Raw genomic sequence first — 17,880 nt, forward strand, 5'->3', positions numbered from 1 at the left:
CCACAGATTAATATAGTTGACGAATCTCAACTCTGTGGGCGGAAATTTTGTTCCATTCTTAAAAATAAATAAATAATATATTGATTTAACCATCAACTGCCAACAGATTTCATCATTATCCTTTCAAAGCATCACTTTTCTCGTTTTCCATGCATTAATTTTAATTAAATTTGAGAATAGAATATTTGGAAGGGCAAAGACTTATTTCTATTTGGAGGTTGCCTTTTTTTTTTTTTTAAGTTTTTTTTTTTATTTTTTAAAATCTAAATAACTATTTATAAAAATTAAAGTGATTTAAAATTTTATTTTAATTTTTTTAAACTTTAAACATTAATAATTTTTTTAAAAATTTAGTTTTTTTGAATAATTGTGTTTTTTGATATTTCTTTAATTAAATTTTTTTCTTAACGTTATCTCTGTTTCTTGATCATCTTTTGATATATCGCTTATTGTTGTTTGAATGAGTAATATGTCTAAACAATTTGTCCTTAGCCATACAAAGAGAAAGTCATAATCGACCATATTAATTTATTTTATAACAAATTAATATAGTTAACGAATTGCAACCATTGAGTGGAAATTTTGTTCCATTCTTAAAAATAAATAGATAATAGATTGATTTAACTATCAACTGCCAACAAATTATTTCTTGGTTTGGCCTTATCGACTACTCCAAATTTCAGCATCCAATTAAAATCTTCATTTCTCCCCTTTTTATGCTTGCCAAACATGAGAATCTTCATTTTCTATTAGAAACAGTAATGTGGGATTATCGATAAATTCATCTCCACTCTAGGTACATACGTATATATATGTATACGCACACATAGCACTCTAAGAAGCCCAACACAATCACTTATGGAAATACAGGTAAAATTCTTTCAATTTTACGATAAATTAATACGTCTGGGGAGACTGAAAGTGGGACCAACATGAACCGAAGGAGAGCCGCCACACTCTGTTTCTTCAATTTCTCCTTTTTTCTTAACTTCCACATTATAAGTGCCTTACACATTTTTCATAGCAAACACTGACCCCTTTAACTACATCAGTATTGTTTGTGTTTTGCTAAGTTTCTTTCTCTATTGATTTTAATGGCGGATTTCAAGAAATGGGTGTTGATGGCCACGGCTCAGACGCCCACCAACATAGCCGTTATCAAGTACTGGGGCAAGAGAGACGAGACCCTAATTTTGCCTGTTAATGATAGTATCAGTGTCACGCTTGACCCCAATCACCTCTGTACTACCACTACCGTTGCTGTGAGTCCCGGTTTTGAGCAGGATCGGATGTGGCTTAATGGAAAGGTGGGATTTTTATCCTGGTTTAATGATTTAATTTGATGAAAGTTCGTTAATTTTATGTTGGTTGGTGTTGAGACTGAAATTTTTTTGTGGGTTTTTTGTTTATGTAATTTCATTTTGATGCACTTTTGTGTTATTTTAAGAAATGAGCTAATATTTTGAAAAAGAGAAAGAGTTTTAATTCAAGGGTTGATCAAAGGTAAACTTCCCAGTTTAGAACTCGGTAAATTTATATGAAAGGTGGTTGGATTTCTGATATATGAACATACAAAGAGAAAAAAGAACTATTTTTGGTTGGAGAAATCTGTGAAAATAAAGAAGTAATGGGATCTTTTTATGTGATCATACAAAAAGAATAGCAAAATAGTTTCGTTGGTTTTTTATTGTTTGGTTATGATCACGTCGTAGATGTTGGTATTTATTCTTTTAAAGGTTATGGCTTTTGGGAAAGTGCTGAGTGATGGCCTTTTTTTGTTTTTTCTGGTTAGTTTAGGAAATTTCTCTTTCTGGAGGGAGATTCCAAAGTTGTTTAAGGGAAATTCGTAGTCGGGCATGTGATGTCGAGGATAAGGAAAAAGGTATCAAGATAGAGAAGAAGGACTGGGAAAAATTGCATGTGCATATTGCTTCATATAACAATTTCCCTACGGCTGCTGGATTGGCTTCCTCTGCGGCTGGTTTTGCTTGTCTTGGTAATACACAAGTTTATCTATTCTTCTTTCTCCCATTTAAAATTTCATGGGTTGATTATATTTATATTTCAGAGTTCATTGATGGAAGATTGATGTGTATGTGTGGAATTTTTTTTTTTTTTTTTTCCTGCTGTTGGTGACCTACCTATCAATTATATAAACTTTGATATGAATATCTCTGTTTATGGAACATTTTTTATTTTTTGTTGAAACAAATGCAATTCAGCATGAATTTATTTGATCATTTTGCAGTTTTTTCTCTTGCAAAGCTGATGAATTTGAAAGAAAATCCGAGCCAGCTTTCTGCTATAGCCAGGTATGCCTTATATGGTTTATACACACAGACACACAAAATTTAATGCCTCTGGGTGGTTGGTATTCTTTGTGTTATGTTATACTAGTCTAATTGTCTAGTACTTTCTTATGAAAGGGATTAAAATACTTATGTACTTTGTGTCCTCATATAGGCAAGGTTCAGGCAGTGCTTGTCGTAGTCTGTTTGGTGGATTTGTCAAGTGGAATATGGGCAAAGTAAGTTTGATATTTAGATTCATCTTGGATTATGTGCCAAGAAGTATGTATTTTGAGCAACTAATTCTGACATTTACTAAATATGTGAAGGACGAAAATGGAAGTGACAGCCTTGCAGTTCAACTTGTAGATGAGGAGCACTGGAATGAGCTTGTTATTATTATTGCTGTGGTATGCAGTTACTCTGATTTTCTGTTTGGCATAACACTATTTTAACAGTTTTACTGGTTGCTTTGAATGCTTAATGTTTCCTTGAAAATATGCATGGCCAATATTTGGTTTCAGTTGATTTGATTTGCTCTCTTCACCTCTATAAATTGTTTTTTTTTTTGTTTTAAGTTCACATCCTTAATGAGAGTACTAGTTATCAGCTAAGATTTTTGATGGTTAAACTTTCTGTTTAGACACATTCCAATGTGTTATTTTTGAGTGCCAGCAATTACCTTGAATGCAAGTGTTAGGTTATTGTCAATGTTTTGCTAATATTTTCATCTGGAAGACTTATTATTGTATCTTAATGCTGTTTTTTTCCCTACCCATTTGATTTTTTAGTAGATGGGAGTCTTTTGATGTTTAAGTTGGAGTTATGTTTTTCTCCATGAACCTTTTTTTCCCCCTAAACGTGATCAGTCTGTTTACACATTTCTTTTTTCATTTCAAATATCCATTGCACCATTGTGGTTAGCTGCCGTTCTGAAATAAACTATTGCTATTTGAAGATGAAGTAATAAGTTTCTTCTTATTGTGCCCAACTGATTTTGTAAACAATTTTTTTTTTTTTTTAAATTTAAGGTGAGTTCACGGCAGAAGGAAACTAGTAGCACTTCAGGAATGCGTGACAGCGTTGAAACAAGTTTGCTATTACAACATAGAGCAAAGGTGCTGTTCGGTTTTCACTATCTAATCAATGTCTGCCATTTTTCTTGAATGACTTCTTGAAGTGATACACAGTTGTTACAACAACTGAGCTACCTAGTAATTGCTCTAGATGATAGTAAAGTGAAATTCTTATGGTATCTTGTCTTTCTTTTTGGGATAATTTTTATGTTAAGTATAAATCTATATTTATTTGTGATAATTTTTCTTGACTCTTGCTATAAGGCCATCTACTAGGAACATTTTTAATTTGTTGAATTTTTGAGATTGTACAAGAGATTTAACATTTTCTTCATGTATTGAAACTACAATAGGAAATTGTACCAAAACGCATTGTAAAAATGGAAGAGGCCATAAAAAATCGGGATTTTTCATCTTTTGCGCAATTGACCTGTGCTGATAGTAATCAGTTTCATGCTGTCTGCTTGGATACGTGTCCTCCTATTTTCTACATGAATGACACATCCCACAAGTAAGTAATTCATTATGTTTATTCGCTTATTCATCCGGGGTTTAGGGTAACAGCAGTTTAATTTTTATGTGGAAATTTGTTTCAGGATCATAAACTATGTTGAAAAATGGAACCGTTCTGAAGGATCACCTCAGGTTTGTTTATTTTTGCAACCTTAATAAAGACCATATTAACCTGCTTGCTAAGGATGTATTAACTATTGATGTCCTCGTGTAAATTGAGCCATGTCTCAATGTTATGAGTCAATATGTTGAGCTGATAATTTTTTAATCAACATTTAGCAACTGTTTGTTTCTACCGTAAGATATATTGTTAATACAGAAAATCAAGAGGCACTACGGAGTTTTTCGATTTTTTCTTTTTGTTTTAAAATTTTATGCTGCTCATTGGATCATGTGCCTAATATCAAAAAATTTGACAGGTGTCTTATACTTTTGATGCCGGGCCGAATGCAGTTCTGATTGCAAGAAATAGAAAGATTGCCAGCAAATTGCTTCAGAGGCTGCTTTTCTTCTTTCCCCCAAATTCTGATGCGGACTTGAACAGGCAATTTTTCTTTCTGGGCATCATCCTCTTGAGTGAGTATTTTTAATTGTAATTTCTTGTAATTTCCCCCTCGTCTTTTTCAGTTATGTGCTAGGCGATAGGTCAATTCTATATGATGCCGGCATTGGGGATCTAAAGGATGTGGAAGCTCTGCAATCCCCACCGGAAATAACTAATGTACCAGCCCAGAAATACAAAGGCGAAATCAATTACTTCATCTGCACCAAACCTGGGAGAGGACCTGTTTTGCTTTCTGACGAAAGCAACGCTCTTCTCAACCCTGAAACAGGGCTGCCTAAGTGAGCTTGGAGTAGATTATTCTGTCACGCTTTATCCGTTCCCTTGTCTACTGTATCAGATATTGCTATGAACCAAAAGTGCATCATTCGAACAGAATTTTCAATTTACCATAGGTTACTGTAAAATGATTCTCTGGAATTTTTTATCACAAATTTGAAGTTGCAGTTGTCTGTAGTTTAATCTAAACTTTTCCTCTTCAATTTATGTGAGGTTGTCTGAGACAAATAGTGAATCAATATCTTCTTCTCCTGTTCGTTCTGTACATTTTCTGCAAAACTATGTAATTTGAAACTTAGTTTGCTGAGAAGTGAACTGGATAATTCATCATCAATCTTGCAACTGCCTTATCTAATTTGCAACAAATGTTTCTGTAAGACTTAAGTGGTCAAAGCGAAAGATCTCCTCATAAAGGGTTAGGTTCGAATAATATGAGGGAAGAAGACATTTTTTTTTATAATTGGGGATCTCGTTTGTATTTATTAGATAAATAATTTGAGACGTAATGGTTAAATCTATAATTATTATATTAAATAAATTAAGATTTTATAAACGTGATAAGGGTTTGAATTCAAATTTTTATCATATAAATCAAAATTTTATAAATGTAATAAAGATTTTAACTTTTAAAAATTTTATGTTCCCTAATTTTGGTTACTCTTGAAGTTGGAAGTCAAAATTCTTACTTCCAAAGCTTAAAAATTTTATTTATTGAGAGACAAATAGCATTTGGATGTTTTGTTTTACACAAAATATATTATGATCAACTGACCATCCGACATTCCCTCCCCTCTCTGCACCACTTCCTCTTTCTCTCTTGCCTCTCATTTCTCCTTTTACACCGTCAATCTCCCAAACCCATTTCTCTATTTCATGCGGCCTTATAGCAACTCACTTTGCATTCACTTCCTTTACAATTTCTTCCATATATTCCTCATCTCGTTTTCAAAGAATTGTCAAGTCTCTGTGCTCTATCACTTTGCTATCAAAAAGGATAATTTGGGTTGTAGTGCACCTGATATTGAGAATTCGGATGATTGGTGTCGAGCTAGAAGAGGAATAAGGTTCTTGAATAATTTTTGGTACAATTTATGAAGGTCAGAGCTTGTCTATATCTGTTCCAATTAGCAAAATATGGAGTTTGAATTGTTTTAACTCAAATTTGAGTTCTTTCTTAACAACTATGGTTTGATTAGATTGATTGTGGTTTTGGTTTGTCTCTCTTTCACTTAATTTTGAACTATGATATTTTTTAATGATAGAATTTCCGTCGGATAGCTAAACATGACGGTAATAGTTTATTTTCGTAATTTCAATAAAATTAATGATGTATTAGTAATTAAATAGTTTATTTTGACATTTTCATTGTTGCATCAACAAAAGGGAAAATAAAATTTTACATTAAAATAAAATGAAATCCATTAAGAAATTGAAAGGTTTGTAAAAATTTATTGTTTCATAGTAGTTGAAGTGGGAAATAATTATTTGGCCTATTCTTAACTTAGAACATTGTTATGTGTTGAACAAAAAAATAGTTTCATATTTAATATAAATGATTTTAACTCTGCCTTAAATAGAGGTGTTAAATGGGTTTGGTCGGCTTATGACCCAGTATGGGTATGACTTTTTTGCTTGACCCATTTAGGCTCGACACAAAAAACCTTAGATCATACCCCGAGCCATGAGGTAAGGTTTGCATATTGATATAACATGACTTGATACTGTAGTGACTAATATTTTTAATTTTTTATTGAATGGATTGGTTCATCCGGTATGACTTACTATTGTAATGGGTCAAAATAAATTAAAAAATTAATTATATGTATAAAAAAAATCAATTTGTGGGTCGGCTCTATGGGTCGGCCCATTAAGAACCCATTGATGCATGGCTTAGAGGTCGCAAATTGTGCCCCCGGGCTTTGAGATTTTGTCTAGTTGGCCCGACATGAAGGCCCGCCAAGTCGCAGGCTTTATTCTGGCTGTGCTGTGATTGGTCTGACCCATCCCACTGTTACTTTTAAATTGTTAAATTTGTAAAATAACCTAATATGATTTTAAGTTTTTAACACTAGGCAATTACAACTAAATTTACATGAGAACAAGTGAAAATAGGAAATACTACTATAGCTGTAACCGTCCAGATGCAAGAAGAAAATATGTTTTGTTTTAGACTCAACTTGCACAAATTTACTTAAAGAATTTCACTCGGATGTTAAATCACATGAGATTAGACAGTTCCTAGTTTCTATAGTTAGACATTGAAGAAATAGTTATGAAAACAATTTTTTTTTTTTTTTAATTTTTCGTTGGATTATTTTGTGGTTCATTTAAGACTTGATCTACTCATTATCAACAATAACTATCACAGTTAAACGACTGTAGTGCATATTCTAAGTTAAAAAAGACATAAGTCCAACATTATGGTGCTTTTTTTCAACATATAAAACTACTTAATACCATTGTAAACACAAGTTGTTGAACAGAAACACCACAATTTCTCACTTTTTGCACTGTAGAGCTTTTGAAAGTCATGGAGGCGCTTTTTTTCTAAGCAAGTTTGGTTTGGCTTCCTGCTTGTCTAAATTTGATTGGCTTAGCAAGTTTTACTCTTTAAAGTAAAATCTGGGGTTGTTGGATGATTTATTATGTTATTGGATTGGGATTAAGCAGGAATACCAGCTTCTGCAAGCAGAAATCGCTTGTTCTTCAACAGCTTCTTTCAGGTTTTTCCTCTTTCTCTCACACACAAATCAACATATTGCTCTCATGTAAAAGCACTTTTTATCTTATAATGGAGAAACACTTCGTTTTTACTGCTTGAAAGCAGAATTTATTAGGAGCATTGCTCTTGATTTTGGTGAAGACTTAGTTAAGTCAATTGTTTACTTATAATTGTGAAAGAAAATTAAGAGAGAAAATGCTTAACACTTCCTTTAAGCACTTACGAAACCAAGTAATGATGTCCCACAAAGAAAATTGTAAATATGCCTTTCTATTTGGATGGATTGTTTGTTTTTTTTTTTTGTCAATAATATGATTCTAAATCCAAATTAAAATAAAAATACATATATGTTTTATAGTATGAAGGCAAATTTTTATTATGCTTTGTGCTTGTTGTATGTGCTCTTGTCTGTAGTTCTTGAATTATCTAGTCATTATTAGATGTTAACAGGGGAAGCATTGTCTATAATTCTAGTTTGATTTGGTTTTCATTTGATCGAAAACCATTTCTATTTTGAAGGGTGCTTTTTTCCCAAGTTCTTTTCTAGAAATGATTCGGGGAATTCTAGTTGTCTCTTTGATCGGATTTCTGGCATGGGCATATCACACAACCGTTCCTCCACCTCCGAAAATCTGTGGCTCTCCTGGTGGCCCTCCCATTACAGGACCTAGAATAAAGCTGAGAGATGGAAGGCATTTGGCTTACGTGGAGCATGGCTTACCAAAACATCTGGCCAAGCATAAGATTGTCTTTTTCCATGGTTTTGGCTCTTGCAGACATGATGTAGTCATTGCAGAGAACCTCTCTCAAGTACTTCAACTCGTTCCCTCACTTGTCATCATGATTCTGAAATTTTCATTTGTTCAAATCCAGAATGTGTTCGTTAACTTTGATGATGCTCTGTATTTTCATTTCAGGAAACTGTTGAGGAACTTGGGATATACATTGTGTCATTTGACAGAGCAGGGTATGGTGAGAGTGATCCGAATCCGAAGCGAACCATTAAGAGTTTGGCGATGGATACAGAAGAGCTTGCTGATCAGTTGGGACTTGGATCCAAGTTTTATGTGGTTGGGTATTCTATGGGAGGTCATACAGTTTGGAGCTGCCTCAGATACATCCCCCACAGGTAACAATAACACATTCAGATTTCTCAGTTATAATGTTCTATGAAAGGAAACTCCACGACATCAAATGGTATGGATAGTAAGCGTATCTGGTATTCGAATCTGTATTTGTTTTCAAATCTGAATATTTGGGATGCTTACAGGCTAGCTGGAGCAACACTAATTGCTCCAGTTATCAACTACTGGTGGCCTGGATTTCCCAGAAACTTATCAACAAAAGCTTACAACCTACAGCTACCACAGGATCAATGGGCTCTTCGTGTCGCCCACTACACTCCATGGCTGACCTACTGGTGGAACACCCAAAAATTATTTCCTGCATCTGCTGTTGCAGCAGGTCATCCTCAGATTTTCTCCACTCAAGATATACAACTTATCTCTAAGGTTGCAGGGAGACAAGCACAGAAGGTACTTTTTCATTTACCATTATTCATTTACAAAACTTCTTTTTACTTGGGGTTTTGTTTTTCCTATATTTTGCAGTCACAAGTACTTCAGCAAGGAGAATTCGAGTCCAACCATCGTGACATGATGATTGGATTTGGGAGCTGGGAATTTGATCCAATGGATCTCCGGAACCCTTTTCCTGATGGTGAAGGCACTGTTCACATATGGCAGGGTGATGAAGATAGGCTAGTGCCAGTAATTCTGCAACGCTACATAGCCAATAAACTGCCATGGATTCAGTACCATGAATTACCGGGTAGTGGACACTTCTTTCCAGTACTAGATGGGATGAGTGAATCTATCTTAAAGGCTCTTTTACTTCGTAATGTAGAAACCTCAATTTGATTTAAGTAGCAAGGAAACTTTGTTCATTAATGATATTTACTTATGAAACTATTCAGGACTTACCTACTCTAGTCTGCAGCAATTAAGCACTCAGGATTATTGCACAAAGCAATGAATTGATGTTTTTGGGGCAAGCTGTGAGCTCAACATTTGGTTTCTACATAAATTATTTCCTATTGAGCCATAGTTCATGAAAGCAAACAGTGTTTTTATAAGTGATTACAAATCGGTGTAAATCTGACAACCTAAACTGTTGTAGTACTAACCGAACAGACCTCCGGCAAGAAATAAAGTAAAACTGGACAACTGAGAATGCAGCATTCCATGAAGGGTGAAGATCACTGAGATCAATCCAAACTCATCAATTAACAACAAATACATGCATATAATCTTGAAAAACAAACATTGACATGCACAAAAGAATGGGTGGATATGGATAAAATAGCAAGTGAACTGATCAGATAACTCTAGCAGATTTATCCCTTTTTGAAGTTAAAATTTACTTGCAATCCCATGGACAATGAGCATGTTCTCCGAACAATGTTATTTTTCTTTTATTATAAATCATCTTCTTGTTAGATCATTTTCCCAACTTTATTCTTCTCCATTAAAAATTGGTTTTTGGGTCGGCTCGGTTGGTGGCTGGGTGGCCGAAATAAAAAGGACCGATTTACGAACACAGACGGAAAAGATGGGTTAAAGTAAAAGCTTCTCAACTGTCATTTTGTCAAATTCAAATCAAAGCTAGCCAAAATACCAGTGCAGAAGCACAACAGATAGTTTCCACAGCTACAATGGCAGCTGCTGCCATAGCACTAACGTTTTTGCAAGTACTTCACTCTCCGTCTCCAATTATCACCAGTCCTTCCTTTTTCCTGAGCAAACTCACTCCTCCCCGACATTTGCACTCACGCGACTCCACGCGCTCTTTTCGTCATTCCCTCCACAGTTTATCCACAATGACAACTCACTATTCCCGCTCCAACTCAATCAGGACGGCGTCTCACACTTCTTCGACGGTAGTCGGCGATATTCTCGACTACTTAAACGAGTCTTGGACGCCGTTTCACGCTACTGGTATATCTCAACACGTAGTCGTTTTGGCTGAGGTTTTTCGAATTTTTTGGGTTTTGAATTTGACAGCGGTTTTGTTTGTTTTTGCAGCTGCAGCGAAACAGTTACTACTGATTGATGCTGGTTTTACTAATTGAGGATGAGGAGTGGGAGCTTAAGCCTGGTGGACGATATTTGCTGTGGGAGAAAAGTGAGTTTAATCAATCTCTGTCTTAAAATTAATATAATTCCTTTCTTTTTCATGTGAATTTCGGGATAGCTATTATGGATCCCATAATTTCACTAGAATAACTTAATTTTGTAATTTTGTGCATTGTTATACTTCTAGTTTACAGCATTGTATTGGTTCGAATTCATTATTAATTGATAACAGAAAAATGCTGGAATAAGACTAATTTTTTAGTGATTGTGCATTTGTCTAAATTTTATAAGAATTTATTTGTTTATTTATAATTTTAGAAGTATTTCAAGTCATAATTATTAATTGTAGAACAATCTGCTTGTAGTTCATATTCTAATATCACAATGTCCCGAAACAGATTGAAACTGCTTCAATATTATAATTTTAGACTTCCTACTTAAAAGAAGAAAAAAATAAGGTTTACCAGAGGTACTAAAAATTAATGTTTTGTGGCAGTTTAAATCATGGATAGTCATAATTTCACAGTACTTTAACTATAATTACATTCTTTTTCTTAAATTGGGAAGATTTTGTGCTTCTGCAGTTATGATAAGATATTGTTCCATTAATTATGATTTTGTAATATGTTCTCATCATATGCATTGAAAAAATTTGCTTTTATCTAATGGATTGGGAATTTTCCTGTATGCTCACATATGTATTTCTTTTGTTTCTCTTTCCTGGGTTGTTTAGCACAGCACTGTGAACAAGTATGGATTCAAGCCAAATCTGGAGACTCACCTCATTTCACTACTTGCAATGATGTCGGATGAAGCATCACCAGATCCAAAAGAGAAAAGTAGTTTGTCATCTTCTAAAGCTGCCCATCATCCCTTACTTATTCTGGTGTGTATTATCATATCTCTACTCTCAGTTGGGAAGTACAGGTTAGTGTAGAAAGCTAACTGGTAATGGTATGACAACTCTTCTTTCAGGACAGGAAATTTAGCTTGCCGTATCTTTGGTGCTTTTTTTCCTGCACCAATAATGGCAATGAAAGGTCTTTGATGGAAATAATGGATTGTTGGAACCATTCGTTTTGTAAAAATTCCAAATTTTTTTATTTATATAATATGAAATATATAGACATCAATTAGCTTCTGCAACAAAGTGAAAATTAATCTATTTGATGTACACATGCACTCGCTTGTCTTTATTTGATCATAAAAAATATGTGTACTTAGCTAATCTATTTCAAGATGGTTGGTCTTGTTCTGTGCCAAGCTGCAACATGCACTGCTATGATGCTGATATACTGGTGCTGTGGATTTTCTGAGCTTATTGCAATCTTTTTTCAATGTAATTATTAGCTTGCCACTTGATTGAGACAATGGTGTGACTAATGTGGAATTCCATGTGATAGGTGGAAGTGTTGAAGAAGCTGTATTTAAATTTGTTTCTGATATTAATTTTGTAGCTTTTGTTTGAACAACTCAGTTGTGAAATTAATGACTAGTGAGCCTTGAGCTATATATTTCTGATACCCAACCTAGCTGCCTTGGAGGTGCAAACAGTGAGTTTATATATTCTGGAAGATTATATAATCTTGCTTCAAGTTATTGTGTTTTGAGGGTTCTTATTGACTCATGTGGATCACCAAGTGACTTATCAAGTGAACACACTATTCAGATGGTTGCTTTATTTGACAATGAAGTGGTAAATGTTTTCGCCATAGTTCATAATGTCAACTAAAATGAGCTTTATTCCTTCTTTGTATGCTTAAAATGTGAATGCCTTTCCCTTTTCTATACCTTTTGCCAAAAAGTAATTGGGCACAATGGCTAGGTTGTTAATAAGCTTATCAAAATATTAGCATCAAGGGAATTATTACTCGCAAGAGCCTTAGCCTTTAGTGTTTTTTAATTTTAGACTTTGTGTCATGCAAGTTATCCGTCTGTGGGGTTTTTACCTCTTTTGGTGAACATTGGGCCCACTTTTGTACTTTGTGTCTTGAAGACAAGTATATAAAAGATTTTTATATTAGAGGATTCCATTAATGGATGGAGGGAATCAGAAGGCCAAAATCATCATTCAGAATAATTTCTATAAGCAGTGTATCATTATATCACAAAGATAATGGAAGATGGGTGCTGCTTGCATCACTCGCTTGTTATATTGTAATGTACACCATACTTTGATAAGGTGGTGGTCAAAAATAGATGTTACACACTCTTGCATAGTTTTCAAGTTCAGTATAGCCTTTGTGTGCAAGTAGTCTTTGGTATTCCTTGGCTGGATTGCATGGTTAAGAGAAGTAATTTCTAAGTTGTAACTTCTGTTCAACAGGTGGGTTCAGATTCATATCGAGGAGCTGGTGCACCAACCTTGTTTCAGGCTATAAGACGCATTGTTGGTTACTTAGCACATGAGTACACCGGTGAGTGCTTTTGAGTGTGCAATTCACTAGTCATTTCTTGGTAAGCTTTAAATTCATTCATTATAAGGTTTTAAGACTTTTTGGTTTCTTAGCTGGTTTGTACATGAGAAATAGACTTTAAGAAGAAACCTTTTTTATGAGGTGAAAACAGTTAGATGATGCCGAATTTGAGAATCCAAATTTTACCTATTGATTCTATCTAGGAAAGTTTAAATTCTTATGGTGAGTAGTAGGGAACTTTTTTTTCCGGGTCCATTGTAAGTCTCATGACGAACTAAATTATGCAGTAATATTGATACTGTAGCTGATCAGCATCTCCTTACATCTCCTTAAGTGTTAATCTTGGCATTTATGGATAATTCTTTGAGGTAATTGTTTAAATACCTTATAAAATATGGAGGGCTTTTGGGGAGGGAAAGAGAGATGAGATCTCCTTCTAAAGATACTGCAACATTATTAAAGAGCTAAGGATCTTTGCTGTGGAGTTTCTAACACTTTGTCATTGATATTATATTGCTGAAGATTATGATTAGATTTTGCATATCTGATTGCACATGACTCTAGATTTATGCTTACCAATTTACATTTGAATTCTTGGCAAGTTCAATTTTTTGCCTTTTTTTTAGAAGTCTGGTGTTCTACTGATTATTGTTTAAATTTCCTGATATGGTATCTTTTACACATGGACATGAGGTATTAAAACACTTGGATTATGATCCATGCTATATTTGACCATTCTGCATTTTAGTTGTACTGGCTTAACCATTAATCCTTCTCTCTGACTTGCTTTCTGTATATATAGTATCTATGGACATGGCCCATGGAATTCACCTGAATTTTTCTAAGAAACAAGAAGAAAATTATCACCTAGAAATGCATGAGTCTAGTTATCAAGCACAATGCTAATCAGTTCTATGCTACCAGTGGGATGACAACTTTTCTATTTAAAGAAATGGCAAAAATTCATAACCTTCTAACTCAGGTAACTGCCAGCTGAGTTCTTGTAGCAAAGAGAGGGGAAATTTAAATTTTATTTGTTGCTTTTACCATTGTCCTATTTAATTATGAAGATAATCTCTATGGTACATTATTGAAGGTTGTGCCTGCTCAAGTTTGGGACTCCACCACCCACTAATATAAACTTAAAATGTGAAATTTTTTGACATATTCAACCTCTTGTTGCCGTGAACTTGTGGTGAATCACTCCAATTAGTTGTGAATATAAGTAAACTCTAATTCTAATGTAAAATGTTGCTTTGCCAACTTTAGGTTTTAAACCTGAATTGGAACAGATCCCAATACATGCTTCCGCTGGTTTGCAAGTGACCTAGCTCTGGTGCCATTTTTGAGTCATCCCATGACATTTTCATGTTCAACTCGTTGGTCTCATGTTTTTTATGAAAGGTTTGAGTCAATTGGATACTCTATTCCCTGAGATCTTATATTTATACAGTTGAGAGTTTTATTACTAACTTGAGAATATAATGCAGATTTCAGCATGTATCTAATGCATTGCTAAAACAATTTATGAAGCAGCGTGTCTGGACAGACTATAAACAATACAGTCTGAAATCTGTGTATGGCAATTTGAGATTCTTAAGGTGACAGAAAGTCAAAATAAAATTATGTAATATTTTCATGAGTCATGACCAATGTTTTAGTTTGTCAACTAGGTTATAGAACCAAGGTTATGGTTTATCAAGTTGGGTCCAGTTAGGTTCCTGTGCTATGAAGCCAGCTGAGATTGATAGTACTTCCTGTTATTGATGATATACAAGTGCCGTAAATTTGTTTAAAGAGTTGCGTTATTTTGCAAATTAACCTGTCCCTTTTCAAGGAAACTTTTATGGCATTATTGGACAGTAGTGGAATGTAATATTATGCAACTGAGAAAATTTTTCAGCATTGAAATTTCAGGTTTTCTAATTTTTGTTTTGAATTCTGTTTAGAATATGTGGTAAGAAATGATTTGGGATGTGGATCCACCATAGGGCCCATTTTCGCTTCTGGGGTTGGCATTTGAACTGTTGGTTGTGGCATACCTCAGCTTTCCATGCACAGGTATTAATTGATTTGTTGTTGATGTGGGGTCGGGTGACGTAACTTTTTGTATTCTTTTGTGTGACAAAAGGAGAAAAATATTTTTGAGACAGGTTGGATAAGGTCTTCTGGGATTTTGCACTAATTTGTAGTGGACAAGTAAATATTATTAATCTCCTTTTATGGACACTGCTGTAAACGATAATCAATTTCCAATTGTAGATATTCTTTTTAGTTGGTCTGTGGCATGGTACAAGGTTTTGTACTCGGTAACTTTGTGACATATCAGGTACATTGGATGGCTGATTTAAGAACACCAAACAAACCATCATACATGCAAATTACATTCCTTTTGGTATTAATTTCAGAATATATACTTGCATGTAACATTGGAGGTAAAATTCTGTTAATCCGTTTCTGTAGAATCTAATTGAGTTACTGTCTGTTAGAACTGTAATAAAATTGTATCTCTGTTTTGCTGATTCTGGTAGACTGAGCTACTTGATGCTGATAAACTTTTGAGTCTGTTTTTTTCTCAGTTTTTTCTTTTATTCAAATAAACAATGAAGGTTTTTTCTTTTTTCAGTTCCTTGATTTGCAGTGTGAGAGATGTATGGGGAAGGAAGATGTGGACATTGCTTACAAACATTTCAAGGCATTTTACGTAACTTTCTCTGGCATAGATAAGAAGCTAATCATCGATTACTAGTAAGTTTTTAATTACCATAATATAGGATTATTCATATATTGTTGTATGTGTAAGGCATGAGGGATAGAGAGAAACTAATTTATTTTTATTTTTTCATAATACATCTCTTTAAATCAAAATTACAATATTTCTTTGAAAAATAAAAGCTTTATTTCATTTTTTTTCTTTCCCAACAAGATGGACACGGAATGTGAACGTGAACTGTTGTTGACGACAAATCGTGTCAAATTTCAACACTTTGTTTGGACAATATTGGCTTTAGGAAGATCGAAACAGATGTAGCAAAACAATCATATCTATATATGATCAAGGTTTGTTGGTGTTAACAGAATTCTCAGATGAACTCGAGCCATGGTTCCGCTCACCATCAGGGTTGGATTGTGGGTACACTTTTGCCATTTTCTTCTTCAGCTCAGACAACAAAGCCTGGTTCTCCTGGTTGAGCTGGTGAGCTTTCTTCCTCAGCTTCTCATTTTCTTGAATCATGAAACAGTTCTGCATAAATAGCTTCGTGTTCAGCTTCTCCATATCCTGCATCGAAATTGCACATAGAAAATGAACAAAAAATTTAGGTAAACATCTCAAAAGTAGGATACTGATACTGATTTCTCAAATAATAGGATAAATACTCTCCAGTTATTTCGAAAAGTGCAAGAGAATGAAAATTATAAGGGCAAGATAAATATCTGTCTAAAGAATGAAATCTGCCTTAACAAGGTGAAACAAACAATAAATGTTATGCACGCTGGGATAAATGTTCTTCAAGAACAAAATCATCCAAACATGAATTTATATGGCATGATAAATGCATGCATGCATAGATAACATCATTTCTTGCCGCAGCAAAATTAGGAAGTTAGGCGGGGCTAATGAATGATAATGATTTCAGATATGGATGGGAAGCATACCCGTAACCTTGAAATCTTGTTTTCCTGAGAGAAGGGGAATCAATTAGGAAAACAGAAGCAAATGAGTTGTGAAAAACTGAAAGCAAAATAGTGTCAATAAAAACAGGTGCAAAGCCATCTTGTCTGCCTTTTTCAAGTTGGATAGGATGATTATGAAAAACTTTAACCGTCTGAAAATAGAGAGAAGAAGGGATAGGACAGGATTAGAAATGCAAAAAAAGCACAAGGTCTGGTTAAGTTGTTAGAGCAATGCACGAAAAAAGTAGTGTAGAAAGCAAGTTTATTAAGAAACTAAAAGAGAGATGCTCAGGTATCATTCCATTTGTTTTCGTTACTAGTTTCTGCTAATCATATTACATACACATGAAGTATGAGAGTGATTCATGAAAAAGGCATCCCTTTCTTTATTTTTCTTTTATATATTTTGGAAAATCCATGTGAATTATAATAGCTATAAAACTATATATCCTTATATATAAATAGGTAAATATTTGATTTGGGTTATTATTTAATTGGATGAATTTGAATTAAAAATATAGTAATATTCAATTACATAATAACATATATAAGTGTACTCAAAATGAGTTTTTTTTTTTTTTTAATATATATCTTAAGAAATGGGTTCTAGAAAAATAGCTACAAAATGAATTATGAAAGAAGTGCTTTCATACATTTATCTAAGTATCTAAAGTGTTTCAAAAATGCATGATAGATTTTACTTAAAAAGTGATTTTGACTACATAAAAACGTTTTTTTACCACATGAAAAGCACTTTTTAAAATACCATTTAGTCAAAAGTCAAAGCCTTCTTGAGTAGACCATAATTACATTTTGTCAAGGGTTCTTATTAATTTTGGAAAATAAAATCAATATACGGTTGGTGGTTAATGAGGAAAAGAAATCATGTTACAATTTCACATGAATTAATGATAGTTTAGGCTTGACTAAAATTTTCTTTACTTTTTGCGAAAAACCTTTTCAACTGTTTTTTTTTTTATTTTATCATTAAAGGTAACGTTAATAAAATGCGTTTTAATTTAAAAAAATGTTTGTTTAATTTTAAAAATATATATTTACATCATAATTATCTTTTGATCCAATTTCTTCTTTCAGTAATAATGGTTGGTTCTTGGTACATAAATGAGAAACATATTTTTGTCTACAAAATGTTAAATAGGATCTAACATAATCTCACCAACATAAATATTTTCTTGCACCAACGGGAAATTAAA

At 33.7% G+C, this 17,880-nt stretch overlaps 2 protein-coding genes and 1 long non-coding RNA gene across 10 annotated transcripts; all 3 read left to right on the plus strand.

Annotated features, from left to right (window-relative positions):
• Nucleotides 1-819: 819 nt before the first annotated feature.
• On the plus strand, nucleotides 820-4,983 carry LOC123193683 (diphosphomevalonate decarboxylase MVD2, peroxisomal-like). Its single transcript, XM_044606751.1, has 10 exons — nucleotides 820-1,307; nucleotides 1,798-1,996; nucleotides 2,249-2,312; nucleotides 2,464-2,527; nucleotides 2,618-2,698; nucleotides 3,320-3,406; nucleotides 3,718-3,875; nucleotides 3,961-4,009; nucleotides 4,297-4,421; nucleotides 4,505-4,983. The coding sequence occupies exons 1-10, from the start codon at nucleotides 1,095-1,097 to the stop codon at nucleotides 4,722-4,724; spliced, it is 1,260 nt and encodes a 419-aa protein (XP_044462686.1). The 5' UTR covers nucleotides 820-1,094; the 3' UTR covers nucleotides 4,725-4,983.
• A 486-nt stretch (nucleotides 4,984-5,469) lies between these two features.
• LOC123193400 lies at nucleotides 5,470-9,493 on the plus strand. 3 transcript variants are annotated; one of them, XM_044606375.1, is made up of 6 exons: nucleotides 5,470-5,815; nucleotides 7,389-7,441; nucleotides 7,960-8,250; nucleotides 8,358-8,569; nucleotides 8,711-8,975; nucleotides 9,051-9,493. In XM_044606375.1, exons 3-6 carry the CDS (start codon nucleotides 7,990-7,992, stop codon nucleotides 9,357-9,359), a joined length of 1,047 nt encoding a protein of 348 aa, XP_044462310.1. In that variant the 5' UTR covers nucleotides 5,470-5,815; nucleotides 7,389-7,441; nucleotides 7,960-7,989; the 3' UTR covers nucleotides 9,360-9,493. The 3 variants fall into 3 exon arrangements, with proteins under 3 accessions (XP_044462310.1, XP_044462308.1, XP_044462309.1); XM_044606373.1 differs by lacking the exon at nucleotides 7,389-7,441; XM_044606374.1 differs by lacking the exon at nucleotides 5,470-5,815 and having other exon boundaries at nucleotides 7,235-7,441.
• A 396-nt stretch (nucleotides 9,494-9,889) lies between these two features.
• On the plus strand, nucleotides 9,890-16,959 carry LOC123193401. 6 transcript variants are annotated; one of them, XR_006497083.1, is made up of 9 exons: nucleotides 9,890-10,436; nucleotides 10,524-10,623; nucleotides 11,308-12,270; nucleotides 12,901-12,991; nucleotides 14,261-14,395; nucleotides 14,482-15,052; nucleotides 15,618-15,739; nucleotides 15,918-16,187; nucleotides 16,630-16,959. It is a non-coding gene; the product is annotated as an uncharacterized LOC123193401 (long non-coding RNA). The 6 variants fall into 6 exon arrangements; XR_006497082.1 differs by lacking the exon at nucleotides 16,630-16,959 and having other exon boundaries at nucleotides 11,308-11,460; nucleotides 11,550-12,270; nucleotides 15,918-16,066; XR_006497079.1 differs by lacking the exon at nucleotides 16,630-16,959 and having other exon boundaries at nucleotides 9,891-10,436; nucleotides 14,482-14,592; nucleotides 14,941-15,052; nucleotides 15,918-16,066.
• Nucleotides 16,960-17,880: the final 921 nt, after the last annotated feature.

This window comes from Mangifera indica, chromosome 12 (assembly GCF_011075055.1).
Source record: "Mangifera indica cultivar Alphonso chromosome 12, CATAS_Mindica_2.1, whole genome shotgun sequence".
NCBI classification, from domain to species: domain Eukaryota; kingdom Viridiplantae; phylum Streptophyta; class Magnoliopsida; order Sapindales; family Anacardiaceae; genus Mangifera; species Mangifera indica.